Below are 16,320 nucleotides of genomic sequence, written 5' to 3' on the forward strand. Positions count from 1 at the left end.
TTAGAGGAAATGAATTCATCAGAGTTTGCATAAAGCCATGGGAAGATAATTGAATTTGGCCCATACACGTCAAGGTCCTGCTGTGTCCATTTCAAGCTTTATTAGACATACGGGGACAGGTTAGAACCATCCAAGGTTTACCATGGTCAAATACTATAACACAAGAAAACCAAAAGCTGTTGAGTTATAGAGAAAGTCTTAAACTAAAGCATAGCCATATGGAGCATGGATGGATAAGGCAGAGAACGAGTTCAGTGTGCTTAGAGAGACGCATTTCGTAAGTAATTGATTCTGTATCGCTGTATGGAAAATACTGTTTCAGTGTTGAGGGTAAATTAGATATCTAAAAATGTTATGTCATTCCAGACAGTCGGAGGGATAAAACACCATATATGATTTCTGGTGATGATTTGTGCCAAAAGGAAAGGGTTTTTATAGCACACGCATAGATTCATGGACAATGCCATCTGGTAAAGACAGCAATACGAAACAGCTAGAGTATCACTGCATGTGTGTGCGTGTGTGTGTGTGTGTGTGTAAAATGCTCAACGTTAAAATCAAATTAAAATCCTAATAACAGCAATGCACATGTCAGTATTGTCATTATCATGTCATTTATTCATTCATTTTTTTTTTTATAGAACACATTGAGTGTACATAAAACACCATTTCAATTTCCATAAATATTTCATATTAAAGAGGAAATATGTTTCACCTTTGTGCCTGGATAGAAAATGATTAAGAGTTCCAATCATGTTGTAGCAGAGAGACAATAGAGAATAAGGCACAATACATCAATCTGTTACATAGAGCCATGCTATCATATAGTCCACATGTATTCATGAAGCTATTTAACGGTATAGTAAAGCTAAATCATATATATCATTAGTATTCTCCGCATGCTGAAGAAAGACATTGTACTTGACGACATAGAAAACGATTGCAGATCTGTCATCCTTTATAAGAAGAGACTCCGTAGCTCAGTAAGGGCTGTCTGTCCTATCATACTAAGTATATGAATCTAGATCCTATAACATTTGGTCACGACGGAGGAGAAACCTTGTGCCGTTACTATGGTAAAGTGCATTACATACTGTCTGAAGCCTACTGAGCCACTGTCTCTAACAGTAAAGAAGAAGCTTGAACAATAATCAGGTCAAATCCTTTCATATGCGGAAATCAATTATTGCCAAGCTGACGGCTCAACCCTTCTCTAGCTGTATTATACAGGACAGGGGAATAAGGTATGTGAATAAGATACGTGTAGTAGGCTCTTTCCTGATGGTCTAAGCATTTCTGAATATTTTCAAAAAAGAAGGGAAGAGGGAGAGGGAGGCCAGAGCGGAAGGATAGAAGAGGCACTAGGTGTCAAGACAGATGCTAGCAACGAGGTGGAGCACATTGGATCATTAGAAAAAGGAAGACACTGGAAGAAAAAAAACGAGGAGCTAAACCGCAAAACTGCATAATAGATTTAAGGCATACGCAAAGTACATTTCAAATACATGTTTATACAAAGAATATCATACACAACATTCAGTATAAATGGACAAGGACATAATTAAAAAAAACTGATACACAATTCTAACCTATACACATCTCTATTTATTTTCCAGACATTTTTTAGTTTCCCTGTAAACGAATGATTGAAGTGATCGAAATGATATTGCATTCTAGTCAGTGAGTGATGTTGTAAGGCACCGCCTGGGTTGCTGTGGTTTGCCAGGACGCTCTGACCAACATATGACACACCCATTGGCTTGTCCGTATATTAGAGTCCAACACACATAAAGAAGAGGTCATCAGTAAAGAAACGAGTATTCAGTCTTACTGAGCTGTTTGGTCCATGGAAGAGCAAGAGTCGTCATTTAAGGCAAGTGTAGTAATTGTCACAGTCCCTCCCATTATATCTAAGGCCATCTCACGTTATACTATAACATTCGTTCATATGGAGCTTTGCAGTTTCCTGTCAATGACCACCAGTCGGCCAATCGTTCTGCAGTGTAACGAGGGGCAAGCGAATCAGGCATCTGGGAAATGTAGCAATGAGGAAGTGGTAATGTGAAAGCTCTCTGTTAAGGGGTTCCTCATGTGGATATAGGAGCTTTGGTTTGTGGTCCCTTTGCCTCTGTCCCTTTTTGTATCTGCAGAGAGTTTATGTACTGAGATGCACTGAGATGCTGGACAGGTCGTTTCGGATGATCTCATTGACTGTGGAGACAAAAGGAGAGATATTGTTACTCGAAAACCCATCCAAAATATACTTCTCATTATAACATCATTGTCACAACATTCATCTTCGTCATCTTCACCATCATCATCACCATCATCATCACCATTTTCTGCGGCTGCACCTGTACCGCATGAGATTTGGTGGTTAAAAGTTTGTCACTGTGATTTCTGCGGATTCAAGTAAGAATAATATCTCCACTTTCTCAATAGCAGCACAATTGCAAAGTGAAAAATATGTAACTCATTCTAAATCTCTTTTGACACAGCAATAAAATTGCTTTTCTTTAAGAATTTTCAGTGAATCACCACTGTGGGATTTAGACACAATTACACACTCACACACACCCTTATTCTCTTTCTTGCCTTTCCTGTTCTAGATCCTGTGCCCGCGTGTTTCCCACAGTCAGGCAGACGGAGAGAAGTCCCCTCTCTTTATCTGCTGTGTGCTTTGGCACATTGGGGGGGAAGTGACTGACCCGGGCCCTAGGACTGGGAGCAAACAAGAGGCTCCTCAAGGCACTCTAATGTAAAGCAGAGGAACAGAGAGAGAAAGAGAGAGAGATAGAAAGACAGAGAGAGAGACAGAGAAAGAGAGAAGGGCCACTCAGTCTGGAACTCAGTGAGGTCACGATCCACATCACTGGAGGCGGGAAAGGAAGTCTGCACCCTCCTCATATCCACTCTGCACCCACAGACCAGGGCAGACTGGGCAGACTACTTTATCAGCTCCTGGTCCACTGGACAAACAGGCATACAATGGAGACAACCTACCCACACAGATATCGCAACCCCCCCCCCCCCCCCCCCTCCCCCAAACACACAGACACAGACATCACCACCCTACACACAGGGAGAGAGGAGGGGGGGACCAAATGAGGGCACCCTTTCATTTATTGTGGCAGTAGAAGTGTTTACATGATTAAATACTGTATTTTCCTGGTGTTTCTATGAATATGAATGTTTATGGATATGAGTTCTGATAAATGAGTTCAGTGTTTGAATTATGATCGACTGAAACAGCTTGGTAGAGGTAAAAAAAATGAAATAATTCTGAATATGAATGCACGGACGTATACACGCACGCACACGTGCGCACACACGCACACACACGCACACACACACACACACACACACACACACACACACACACACACACACACACACACACACACACACACACACACACACACACACACACACACACACACACACACACACACACACACACACACACACACACACAGAGTTGGGGCTCACCTCCCTCACCTCCCTTTCAACTCCCACTGGAAAAAGTCAACCTGAGCCGCTCGCTGGCTGTTTTTACCAGTAATTCCGCTCAAGGCTAAACAGGCTTTTACACGTTGCGGTTATTTTTAGTTACGCCTCCTCGGGACAAAAAAAAAAGGCACACAAGCGTGTTACAATTAAATGATCAAACTTTAATGCCAGTCTTCAATTCCATGGTTGTGAGAGAAACAAGAAAATAGCTTGGGGCAGAGAAGAATTGTCGAGGGAGGGAAAATCCAACACCTCAGCAGCGTATGCCACAAATGTACCTTTTCTCTGAGAGAAAAGCAGTAGCTTCCTCTCTTCTTGTCAGTCAGGATAAAAACACTGACATCTCAACACCCACGTAGTAACCACAGTGTTTTTTTTCTACGCTTTATCAACTAATATTTTCCACTTTCGAGGCACAGCGAAAAAAATAAAAACTGTACAGGTAGTTCAACTGAACTGCCCCTGACAGCCTCCTATCTGAGCCCTGTTGACCTTCAGAAAGCCACCGTAACAGGATGTGGCCAACTGTTACACCACACAACTATCACAAACAGTTATAACTAGCTAATGCCATCAGTTATCTGTATCTCAAGGGGAAAATAATAATTCTTCGGTAGGCCTCAAAATAATTGACTGACCAGGGACAAATTCGTTTGTATTCGTGTTTGGTGTTTTTCCTGTGCTTAGAGATCCCCATAAGATGTCATGTGAAACTTTATTGCATTATTCTAGGTCCACTCTATTATGAAGTCTGTCTCTAATTATATACACGTGTTACTAGGTATGGGCTGTCCTAAGTTGTAGGCTAGTATCAAGGCTAAGGCGTCAAGCCCTGGATCTTGTTCATGGTAATAGCTTTGGAAATGGTGATGGAAATGGTTTCAAATAATAATCTATGTTCCTCATTGGACAAGTAAAAGTAGTCCTTCCCTATTTCAGGCGGTTTTCTTCCATGTGGTACCTAATGGACATGATCCAGTTGTATTACTGTACCCTAGGCCACCCTGTCTAGTCCTTGAGGAGAAACACATTCTTCTGAGGCGAGGAAAGAAGGGAAACGGGGTCAGAGGTCAGCCTAGGTCCTCTCATTGCATTCTTCTTCCATGACGCAACACTAACCCAGATGACAGTGCTTTACTCACTTCACTCCCCACATCCACCTTACTTGCTCTCATATGAAGGAGGCAAGCATGAAAACACAGTAAAATGATGAGAAGTCCTATTTGAGGGCGAACATTGTGTTTGAAATGGAATTTTGCTATAAATCAAGGCAGTTCAAGGTGTTACACAACCTTGTGAGTTAGTGCAAGACTGCAATGTCTCCTCACAGACTGAGTAAGACCCTATCAAATATGCCCAACTGACAAAATAGAAACATGATGATACTTCATGCGTATGATAATGTGAATCTCTGGTAGATAGGCAGTCAGTATCAAATGTAGTTACATTATTTATAAAGTCATATTCATTTAGGTTCTGAAAATATTATTGCAACCACGACAGATGTTAATGTGTGACTCTCCTTTGGATCAAACTCTGATTGATGATGACACTACTATTGTCATTCCAACCTGCTTGACAAGCTTCTCAACAGCATCGGAAAGTTATTTCCTTTTCGGTTCCGGTTTGTCATGTATGGAAAGCTATAAGTGTGAGAAGTCCTTTGTTGAATAAACAAAAACAGTGGAAAATTCAACTGAACATATTCCACTCATGCAAAACAACACAATCCTCGCCCCCCCCAAAAAAGCGGCATCCTTTATTACCTTAAGTACCTCTAATCGCGTCCAAACCACAGCCATAGCTGTCAGCCTGTTTAGCAGCTCATTTTGGAAGTTGTGAGAGTGACAGAGGGCTGAATCTCAATTGTGATCTTTTGATTTCTCAACTCCTCGCCTCTTTCAGAGGGGAGAAAATGTTGATTTTCTCCTACAATCAGTATGGTTACATGCACACAATAACCTGATTATTGTGGCTAGTCAGATTAATATAATAGTTTGTTTAAAACATTGACACATTTTGCAAGAATAACGATTTCCCTAATAATCCTATTTACATGGACACATCTGAATTTAGGGGCACAGTGTAGAAAATCGGCAAATCAAAATAAACCTTTATACCACAGAGAAGCCTTTCTGATTCTGAGTTTCCCGACACATAAAGTTCTGTGAAAACTAAACTTCTAAGATTCATACTTTCAGTTTTTCCAAACTCACTCCACTCGCGCAAAAGAGGGAGGCTTGCGCTACAGCTGCTGGCACATGCAGATCAAATACACAGTTTGGAACCCTGATTAAGCTGTTTCTGTGTCCTAATAATTTGAAAGATTACTCAGAAAACCAGGTGTTTTAATCGGCGTGTGCTTAATTCGATTTTGACCGTACGCCGATGAAGGTAAGCAAAGTGTTTGCATGACTATTGCCATAATCAGCCTACTGCCATAATCCATTTTATATTCAAATGATTTACTGTGCATGCAAACGTACTTAATGTTTGGAGAAGGAGAGAAGGTAGTATGGAAATATAGTGTGTCAATGAAGCAGCCATCGCTCCTACCCACCTCTATAATTATCCTGCTGCAGTACTTTCTATGTGTTTGTGCGGTGGGGAGTACACGTCTAACCATGTTTCTACGGATGGACAGGCAAAAGATGGATGTATCTATGGGATTGGCTTGGGTTGGGCTTTCTAATCTCTCTGCTACAGTACATCAGGGAAGAAGCAGCTTTCCCTCCGGGGTGTGGCCCTACTGAACAAGTGTATAGAGCGCTCTCCAAGGTACTCTCTCTGTCGGCATAAACAGTCATTAAAAAGACTTCCCTCATCTCAAGGAGGAGCTACCAGGCACCTCTGAAAGGGCCCAAAGTGCACAGCAGAGGGACTGCAATGCCATATAATTAAATTTCAAGCTTTGACTAAACCATGTTTGTCAGTTGTACATGAAATTAGAACACAGCACCAAGTGAACCGAGAGGTTTAGATTACAGGCTGCTGTTAGGTTAAGCTACCGTAATGTGCCTGAAATGGCCACCAAGGCAGTAGGCACCCAAAAGGTTAACGAGCTTGTCAATGTTCAATTCTGATAAAGACTGATCCGAGACCAACAGCGAAGTCCATCGGAGCAGCAGTGGAGCAATTTGGCCCTATTTTGATTTAGTTATCCAGGCAGAAGCATTATGACTTCATTTGGGCGAGGAGAACGCGCCACCCGAGCTCCCCCAGCCAAACCTGACCTGCGCGGGGATTGAGTTAGCCGAGGTTAGCAGATAGCGTTGGCGTCGGGGTTCGATAACATCCAGGCTATCCTCTGAGAACAGAGGATAGCCATGCGGTTAGAGGAGACGGAGAGGAGAGCCTCCCGGGCCGCAAAAACACTCGGTGGTCCCTGCAAGCGTAACCCGATTCCCCCTTTACCCAATCAACGACTGGCAATGACCTGGCACTAGCGCTGACTTCACTTCACCTTCTTCCTGCTCAACTTTCTAAACATACCCTTTGAACTCTGAGTTGTAAGCGTTGTAAGAGAGGCATCCTGCTTGGGAGTTTCTATTCTCTCCGGTCTCCGGCTGCCCATGAAGGAAGGCATAGCTAACTTTCACAGGGTGGATAAACTACATTAACTCCAGTGGTGTTAGGGTTAGAAACCTCGGTGCTGTACATAGGCGTACTCTTCCTCTGCTTACACTTCTCCCGGGCCCTCGAGTGCCCCATCATGCCTTGTCAGAAAGCCAAGCACAAGCTTCCACCTATTGTGTTCTGGCTCCCTACTGCATATGAAGAAGCTGATCTGAATCATAATGGTCATTCACATCGACATGGACACACACCGGCATGCAGGCACACAAGCGCACCAACACATACAGACAGCATCCGTGAGTGCACGCACGCACACAGACACAAACAGGCACACACAAAGGAGCACGCATGCAGACACACATGCAAACCATGGCATGAAAATCCAGATGATTTAGGAACAATAGCGTAATGCAACAAAATGCATTACCCTTCTCTATTTCAAAATACTGTAATAGGCAGAAGAGGGGAGTACAGCCATTTGGACATCCACAAAACAAATGCTCAACCTCGTTTGAACTCAACGTGTATGTGAAATTGATTTGGTGAGGAAGCTGAACTGGAGTTTGAAGCTGCTAAAGAGAGACAATTGAATTTCCTGCTACATATTACTTTTGTTTCCCTACAATATCAAATCTGCTCTCGGTTTCAGCAGAAACGCTTAATGGACAATTTGCAGCCTCCCACGCAGGTTCGCAACAGCTAGAGGGAGAGGCTGGATGCACGTCACTCACTCCTCTTCTCCTAAGAATCTGTCAGAACCAGTGTTGTGAAAGGGTCAGAGCATGCAGACAGGTACACACATACCAATGCACGCATGCACGCACGCACGCACGCACAAACAGACAGACAGACAGACAGACAGACAGACAGACAGACAGACAGACAGACAGACAGACACATGCACTCGCAGCACACGCACACGCATATACAAACTCATCCCTATAGATAAACACAGTTGGACACAGAGAAATTACACTAAGCTAATTCTTCACCGTGATTGAACACTTCATAAATTCATCTCAGACTAGCAGGTAGACAACAGAGACTGATACCCTGGGAAGCCCTGTGGGTGTAATGATGTGATTATATGTGCAGATGGGGATATATCATCCCCACAACTCTGCTAATGTGTGAAGCCTGCCTTTCCCCATGTGGAAGCACTCAGCCTCACGACTGACCGGAGGAGACGAAAGAAAAAGTTAGTGTGTTGGAGAGAGAGAGAGAGAGAGTGAGAGAGTGGAGAGCGGGGGGGGGGGGGGTTGAAGCTGGAGTCGACTGTGAGGGTCTCTGCTCGAGTTTTACAACCCTTCCGGCAGCAGCTGGGCGCTGCGCAGACGTTGCTGTGTGCCCTGGGCCTCGGCCAATGCGCTTCCTCCACTGCCAAGGTGCACACTAATGGTAAGGGGGGGGAGAGGAGTAATGGTTAACAGAGGCTGAGCCACGCTGGCGGAGAGAGGGAGTCCTTGGATCTCCAGGAATACTTTCCTCTGATGGCTGCTACTGCTTGCAGGACCTCCGAGTATTGCTCCACGGTGGAGAGCAAGGAGTGGGGAGACAGCGAGATAAAGTGAAGTGCTGCTCTCATCTCATCTCCACCTGTGTCTTCCTACGTGAGTCTCCGATGTGCTCCTCATCTCAGACAGCTTGCTTTATTGGTCTCCGAAGTCAGATGAACCCCGCTCGTTGCCAGGCTAAACGGGTGGACCCCTAGAGAGCTAGCGAGCATCTGCTCTGTGCTCAGGCCAGACGGAAAACACCAGGCAGTAGCCAGAGGGCTGCAACCGCCGCCTCGCAGACCGAAACAGGCTGAAAAAACAATAGCCAGCCACCCCAAAATTACACAGCCAATCTAAAAACAACAGCTTTTTTTTTAACTGAAAACCGACCGACACTGATTTGCTTGTTTTGGCAAGGCACTTTCTCTTTGATCTTCCATGGTGTGTTGCTACTGCTGCCTCTCCTCCCTATCTTACTTCTCTGTGAGATGCCGCCGCCGCCGCCCGTTCCTCTCCTCCTCTCACTTCCTCTAAGGCCCTGGGGGCGGTGGGTGTGTTCGCTGGGGCCCGTCTCCGGGGACGAGGCCGGTGAGGTGTTTACATGGTTAGGGCTGCTCTCCTGTGAGCTCATCATTGATGGACTGAAATGAGTCACTTGATCGTCTTCGCTGTGTCCTCCCCCAGTTCCTCGACTACTAACAGTACAAAGTAAAGCAGCGGTACCAAGATTTCATGATATATTTGATAGACAAATTAAACAGGGGGCTTTAATCTCCTTCTGCATGCTATGGTAATGCGATATGTGTTTCTTTACATGTAAAGCTGCAATAAAGCGCAAGCCCAACCAAGCCCAACCAATCACAACGTCTACAAATATCTGAGTGAGAGAGTGAGTGAAACACACGTCTGCATGGTGGAGATATGAAAGGAGTCGGATTTAAAAAGTTCAGCATGCCTCATTGACTTAAAGTTTCATGCTAAAATAACGATGGCCATCAGATACGCCCGGTCTGATTGATGCCGAATTGGAAAGGCATGAGGCAACGGTGGCTAATGCACATGGATTGAGATCTCCCCTTTTTGAATATGGCGGAAAAAGCATTGACATATTGAAGCTATCATACTTTGCGAGATTACAGCCACCTGAGTGAGAATTTGGCCGTACACCTGCATATAATGGGATTTATGACATCAGCATTTGTATTCTGCCTCTTTAAATCACCTGTTCCCTGTCAGTTGTAAAGTGGGATTTTGGAATCCACGTTTTATATAGAAAACCACATTCCCTGCTTCCAAAAAGGCATACCTCAGTGCAAGTTTTATTAGACCCTATCTATCATAGACATGAGGCTTTGAGAGGTACCTTATCGTTTGAGTGTATGTGAGTGTGTGTGTGTGTGTGTGTGTGTGTGTGTGTGTGTGTGTGTGTGTGTGTGTGTGTGTGTGTGTGTGTGTGTGTGTGTGTGTGTGTGTGTGTGTGTGTGCGTGCGTGTGTGTGCATGTGTGTGTGCGTGTGCGTGCGTGTGCGTGTGTGTGTGTGCGTGTGTGTGCGTGTGTGCCTGTGTGTGCGTGTGCGTGTGCGTGCGTGTGTAGAGAGCCTGGCGCTTGGCCTTCGACTGGACCGTTGCTCTTTCCATCCCGGTGAAGAGGTATGAGCTCTTGTTCTTCACAATCTCTTTCATGCATTTACAAAAGGGAGCCTTTGAACTTTACAATATACTCCTGGAGCGACCCATCCCAATGCCAGCAGGGATACTGTCTCAATCTGCCTCGCAATGTTGGATATACAGCGAAGACCTTGCCATGAGGAACTTCCGGGAGTCACAGCACATCACAGCGCAGCACTAAAACTCAGACGGATGGACACTGAATCCACAAAAGGCTCAAGCAGTGCAGAGAAACTCCTCCTGTCTCCTGTCTCCAACACTCCTGCTGAGATCTCGCAGCTGACCTACAAGGTCAGACTTATATTTACTGTAAGTCTCAGATCTGATTCACTCCCAGTCCACTGACCTGGAATCTGCTCTGAGTCTACACTGTTTTAAATCTTCTCCCACCTACTATGATTGGTAGACTGAGAGGCAAAAGGGTCAAGTTAGGGTGACTCATGGACTTACTTACCTGGGCTAGGGTTAAAGGGAAGGGGGTGGGTTGGCTTGGCAAGTCCTCTCCTCACGTCAACCTCTTTTTTGATTTACCTAGTGTGCAGACAGACAACCTTCCTACATCTGGAGGTTCTGATCCATCCAGCCATCCTAGATACTATAACACTATAACATCTATAGGGATCCCAGGATATCTGTTCCAACTTCTTCCTACACACATCACAGCAACCATGCGCACACATGCTAACTAACAGACACAGACAGACACACACATGAACGCAAGCGCACACACACACATACAAACAAAAACCTATCTGAGCCGTCATTGGTTAATCATAGCTGGCGGTTTCACCTGATTATGGCCTATACGACTTCATCACCTGTAGATTTAATGCTTGCCATCGCTCGGGGAGTTCGCCACATGAACGTCTTAGCAGAGAGGGAGTCCCGCTCTTTCTCCTAAATACATTAAATCTTACTGATTCAATTAAAACATACGTGACATCGCCGCTCACCTGGAGCGTTAACAACTGACCTTATCTGACTCGAGGAACGTGTGAGCGGATTTGACATGAGGGATTCATAATACCTAACAGAGAGAATCACAATTTACCCCATCTGAAGAGATATAAACTAACCTTTTAAAGAGTGCAGCTTTGCAATCTCATATCACCTCCGAGTTTTAACCTGGACTCCCCTGACTAGCTAGGTCTTACCTCTTAGTGAGGTATGGCAGTAGACAGGGTCGGCTTAGCTTCCACCTTCTATCCATGTTAATGTCGAGATGAGAACTTAAAATTGTAGTATGAGAGAAAGAGGTCAGTCTGGGCAGTCAAGGGACTAATTGAGGTTTATATCCTCCACGGTTCATAAGCCAGCAATGGGACACTGAACGCTCACCGCTTCTGAACGATCCTTAAAAGCAAACCCATTGAACCTCAGCGTGGTAATTCTCTGCTCTACAGGTGCTCAGTGGGAAAATGAGAGAAATACACTCCTCCACTCTGAGCCGTGTTTTTCTTTCTTAGACTTCTATCGATTCAGTTAATAACAGCTTCAGCCCAGTCAGAAGCAAGTATGTTCGGTCTGCGTGTGAAGTACAGGGGATTTGGGAGAAACTGCCAGGGAATCTAACCAGAGATTGCATGCTTCTTGCTTCACCCTCACATTTTCCCCTCTCACTCTCAGTATGTCTGTCAGCCTTCTTGTGAGTCTGCCCTGTGCGTGTCTGACTGAATATCCCTGGATCTAAGCAGGTGTTGAGCGTGCCTGCAGCACATATACATGCCCGTCTGAAGTTTGCCAATGAACATCTGAATGATTCAGAGGACAACTGGGTGAAAGTGTTGTGGTCAGATGAGACCAAAATGGAGCTCTTTGGCATCAACTCAACTCGCCGTGTTTGGAGGAGGAGGAATGCTGCCTATGACCCCAAGAACACCATCCCCACCATCAAACATGGAGGTGGAAAAATTATGCTTTGGGGGTGTTTTTCTGCTAAGGGGACAGGACAACTTCACCGCATCAAAGGGACGATGGACGGGGCCATGTACCGTCAAATCTTGGGTGAGAACCTCCTTCCCTCAGCCAGGGCATTGAAAATGGGTCGTGGATGGGTATTCCAGCATGACAATGACCCAAAATACACGGCCAAGGCAACAAAGGAGTGGCTCAATAAGAAGCACATTACGGTCCTGGAGTGGCCTAGCCAGTATCCAGATCTTAATCCCATAGAAAATCTGTGGAGGGAGCTGAAGGTTTGAGTTGCCAAACATCAGCCTCGAAACCTTAATGACTTGGAGAAGATCTGCAAAGAGGAGTGGGACAAAATCCCTCCTGAGATGTGTGCAAACCTGGTGGCCAACTACAAGAAACGTCCGACCTCTGTGATTGCCAAGAAGGGTTTTGCCACCAAGTACCAAGTCATGTTTTGCAGAGGGGTCAAATACTTATTTCCCTCATTGAAATGCAAATTAATGTATAACATTTTTGATATGTGTTTTTGGGGATTTTTTTGTTGTTATTCTGTCTCTCACTGTTCAAATAAACCTACCATTCAAATTATAGACTGATAATTTCTTTGTCAGTGGGCAAACGTACAAAATCAGCAGGGGATCAAATACTTTTTTCCCTCACTATATTGTTGATTTCATGTTGGATTCACACTTAGTTCACAACCAAATGTAAATAAAAACTAGATGTTGAACTGAGGTCTGTGCCCAGTGGGTTACAGTCAAGCATGCACACACTACATTTCTCTCTCTCTCTCTCTCTCTCTGTCTCTGTCTCTCTCTGTCTCTCTCTGTCTCTTTCTTTATCTACGATTCCCATTCCACAAGAAGAATATATACTCTAAAGTAGAAAATATCTCCCGTGATCCTGACGCTAAAACTTGACATGATTACAGAAAGAAATACAGAAGTAATCGATAAATAACTGTACGATTATAAATGTGTATAAGAGAAAACTCCTTTTCACTCTGTTGAATCATCTCTGGAGAGGATGACTGGTGTAATGGCCTGCACCATTGAAACAGGGGGTGATGTGCAGTTAGTTTATAGGCCAGTGACAGAAGCTACTGGGGGACTACTCGTTCTTCCCCACTCTCTCTCTCCTCTCTGTCCCCATCTCCCGCTCGCTCCCTCTACTCTCTCCCTCTTCTCTCTCTCTCTCCCCATCTCTCTCTTTAACCCCCCTACTCCCTCCCCTCAGCAGAACACAATGGAGACAGGGTGATTTTCCAAGAGCAGCAAACCCCACGTCATTCCCCATCTTGCCTGGCTGGAACAGCCCTCTTCTGTTGACATCCGTCACTACAGGATACTATATCACTGAGCGAATACATTTCAGATGGGGCCTATTATTAACGAGTCTGAAATGAGAGATCTGTTTCTGTTTACCGATGCCACAGGTATTTACATTCCCCAACAAACTAACAACAACAACAAAAACACCGGTATGAAGAGTGTGAGAGTGAGGACTTACAGTGTGGCAGTGGCCGACCCGCTTTGTAAAGGGGGACTTAACACACAGGAATGTGTGTTTGTCTGCCTGTGTGTGTATCTACGCGTGGGCGTAGATTGTGTTGTGTGTGTGCCAGCATACAATCACAGCAGTGAGAAAAGATTTAGCGTGAATCCATTCAGAAGCCAATATGTCAGTGGTCTGGAGAAGAGGAAGCTACAATCATATCTAGAATAATGTCTTTGCCAGGCTACAGATAACCTCAACGGCTCACAGGCCAAAAGGGAGTCAAATGGGAGTCAATCAAAGAACAATATAGATCATCCTGTCAGTGTTGTAAACCGCATGCACATCAATCATCTTTAGATGCTGTGGAGAGAATGCATGGGGCTATGGGGCGCAGAGGTACCACCACCACCACCTCACCCAGATGCATGGCCCATCCCAGGCCAAGCCACAGGCCTCTCTTTGGGGCTTGACCCGCTGCGAATCGCGTGGCTCCGTGGCTTCTGAATGTGTACTCTCGGAGCCTCGGAATGCAAGCCACAGAAACCAGCCATCTAAACAGCTGCGTCAGGAGAATCTGCATAAACACACATCACATGCCCATCCAGGCAAGTACAAATGATAGAGTAATGAAAAGTCCTACCGACACACATACACACACACTCACACGCGCATCCGCACACGACACACACACCTTACTTTCATTAGATCAATTATGAGAAAGCACAGCTAGCCACAGTGTCAATTGGCCACTCTTCAAAGAAACGGAGCTTGTGATGCCATAGATTGGCGTCTACCTAAATCAGTTCATGTACTGTACCTAACCATGTGCACACAGCATGGAATAATTAGACAATAATCAGACACTCTCACAGTAGCAAATCGTCTAGAAGCATTCCTGACATCTGAGCATTCTTTCATAAACACAAAACCCATTAAAAAGGAAATCTGGTCTCGCATCTAATTACATCAGGCCTCTGACATGGAGAGACCCAATTTGTTTAGATATAGAACTGCAGTTAGGTGGTAGACGGATTCTTTCACAGTGACTGTGGATATTATGACGGAGCGGCCGAAAGACTACTGTGGTTAAGCTGCTGGGCCTGTAGGAACACATTTGAAAATACCCAGAGCCCAATGGAACTTAATAGGTTGACATTTAAAGAGAATAAACAGAACTTTTGTCTTTGGGGGTGCTCTTGAGACAAAAGAGGTCCCCTAAATATAAATATTGGCCAGAAATGACCTAATTGGACAGAAAGGGACACATATTCCCACACCCGTGAGCAAAAGCATACATTGTTAGCTTACAACTAAGGATTGTGTGGTTTTATAAAAAAAATGGATGAACGCTATATTAATGAATACAAAAAAATATATCTAACTTCCATATAGTATGTTTAAAGTTAGAGTCTTCATACAGCTCATCCCGCCAATCACCTTCCTTATGAGTTTACTGCAAGGATATTACAATTCAAAGCTTGATGGTGACAGCCTATCATACTTTCACCATTATATGTAACCACTTAAATAGGACTATTTCCCCTTTCCTCATTATCTTGGACCAGAGAGCCCATAACACCATGACATGTCATAATAGGGGGAAATGTGTAGAAAGCAGCTGATCCCAAACAGCAACCAGAGACCTTCTCAAGCCTGGCCAAGAGGACAGAGGTAAAAGCACACTGAGAGGAAACAGAACACAGTGCTAAAGGTAATCCAAAGTGCTTCACACACACGCACACACACACACACACACATACACACGCACACAGTGCAAAGGTAACCTATTCCTCAAAGCTTGATGGGATCTCGCTATGTCCATGAGATCATGGTATATTCTGATATCAGGGTTTCATTAAGTCCAGCATGCATTTATTATATTACAGAACATCAAATAGTTACATTAAAAGTGTAAGGAGTGAAGAGATCGCTCTGAAGGCTTTCCTTGCTTTGGACTTAATCCTATTTCTAAGTCATTGCATATCATATCCTACTATATGCATAAATAATGTGAAAAGCAAAGAAAGGATATTAATCGTGACTAGTAGTACATTGGGCCAGTCTATGATAACAATAGTAAAATGAGATAAATAATTGTTTAAATCGCGGGGTACAAGACATGGTTTTGATTCTACTAGGAGAAATTTGCAGTTGACACAATGTCCTAGTGATCTTCATCGTCTCTCTAACCACCTCCTAAGCCGTCAACGGCTCTCAGAGGCCTATCATACGGCCTTGTATTATTTTTTCCAACCATTATAAAACTTCCCAAAAGCCTACACCCTCCTTTATCCACCGTCAGTTCAAGGTCCTGCCAGGAAAACAAGATTCCTAACACGAAAACGCAGCAATAACAACAATATTAAAAAGTCCACATCCTCTCTGAAGTCATAAATAATAAAGAAGCCATCCCCCTTCTATTATACCTGTCAATAACATGAAGCATAAGCCGTGGGGATAGGAGGTCTTGACACTGCACTTAACCAACAGAGAGTGTTGCTCTCCCGCCTCTATTAGCCCAGGCTCCGCCCCCTCCCAGCAGAGCTGGGGGTCAAAGGGTGAGTGTTGTGAAAGCACAGGCTCTAACCACAAACGGCTGACCGTCAGATGGTCTACCTTTCCTCCTCACACACACACGCAGGCTCGCAGACACAGACACA

At 44.5% G+C, this 16,320-nt stretch overlaps 1 protein-coding gene across 1 annotated transcript in view; it reads right to left on the bottom strand.

Moving 5' to 3' along the window:
* Positions 1 to 595: 595 nt before the first annotated feature.
* Positions 596 to 16,320, bottom strand: part of LOC106605067 (nuclear factor of activated T-cells, cytoplasmic 1) — a 62,278-nt gene continuing 46,553 nt past the window's right edge. Inside the window, exon 10 of the mRNA XM_045718333.2 lies at positions 596 to 2,211. Within this exon, the coding sequence (XP_045574289.1) occupies positions 2,156 to 2,211 (56 nt within the window). The 3' untranslated portion in view covers positions 596 to 2,155. The remainder of the gene's footprint in view (positions 2,212 to 16,320) is intronic.

This window comes from Salmo salar, chromosome 05 (genome assembly GCF_965601325.2).
Source record: "Salmo salar chromosome 05, fSalSal1, whole genome shotgun sequence".
NCBI lineage: Eukaryota > Metazoa > Chordata > Actinopteri > Salmoniformes > Salmonidae > Salmo > Salmo salar.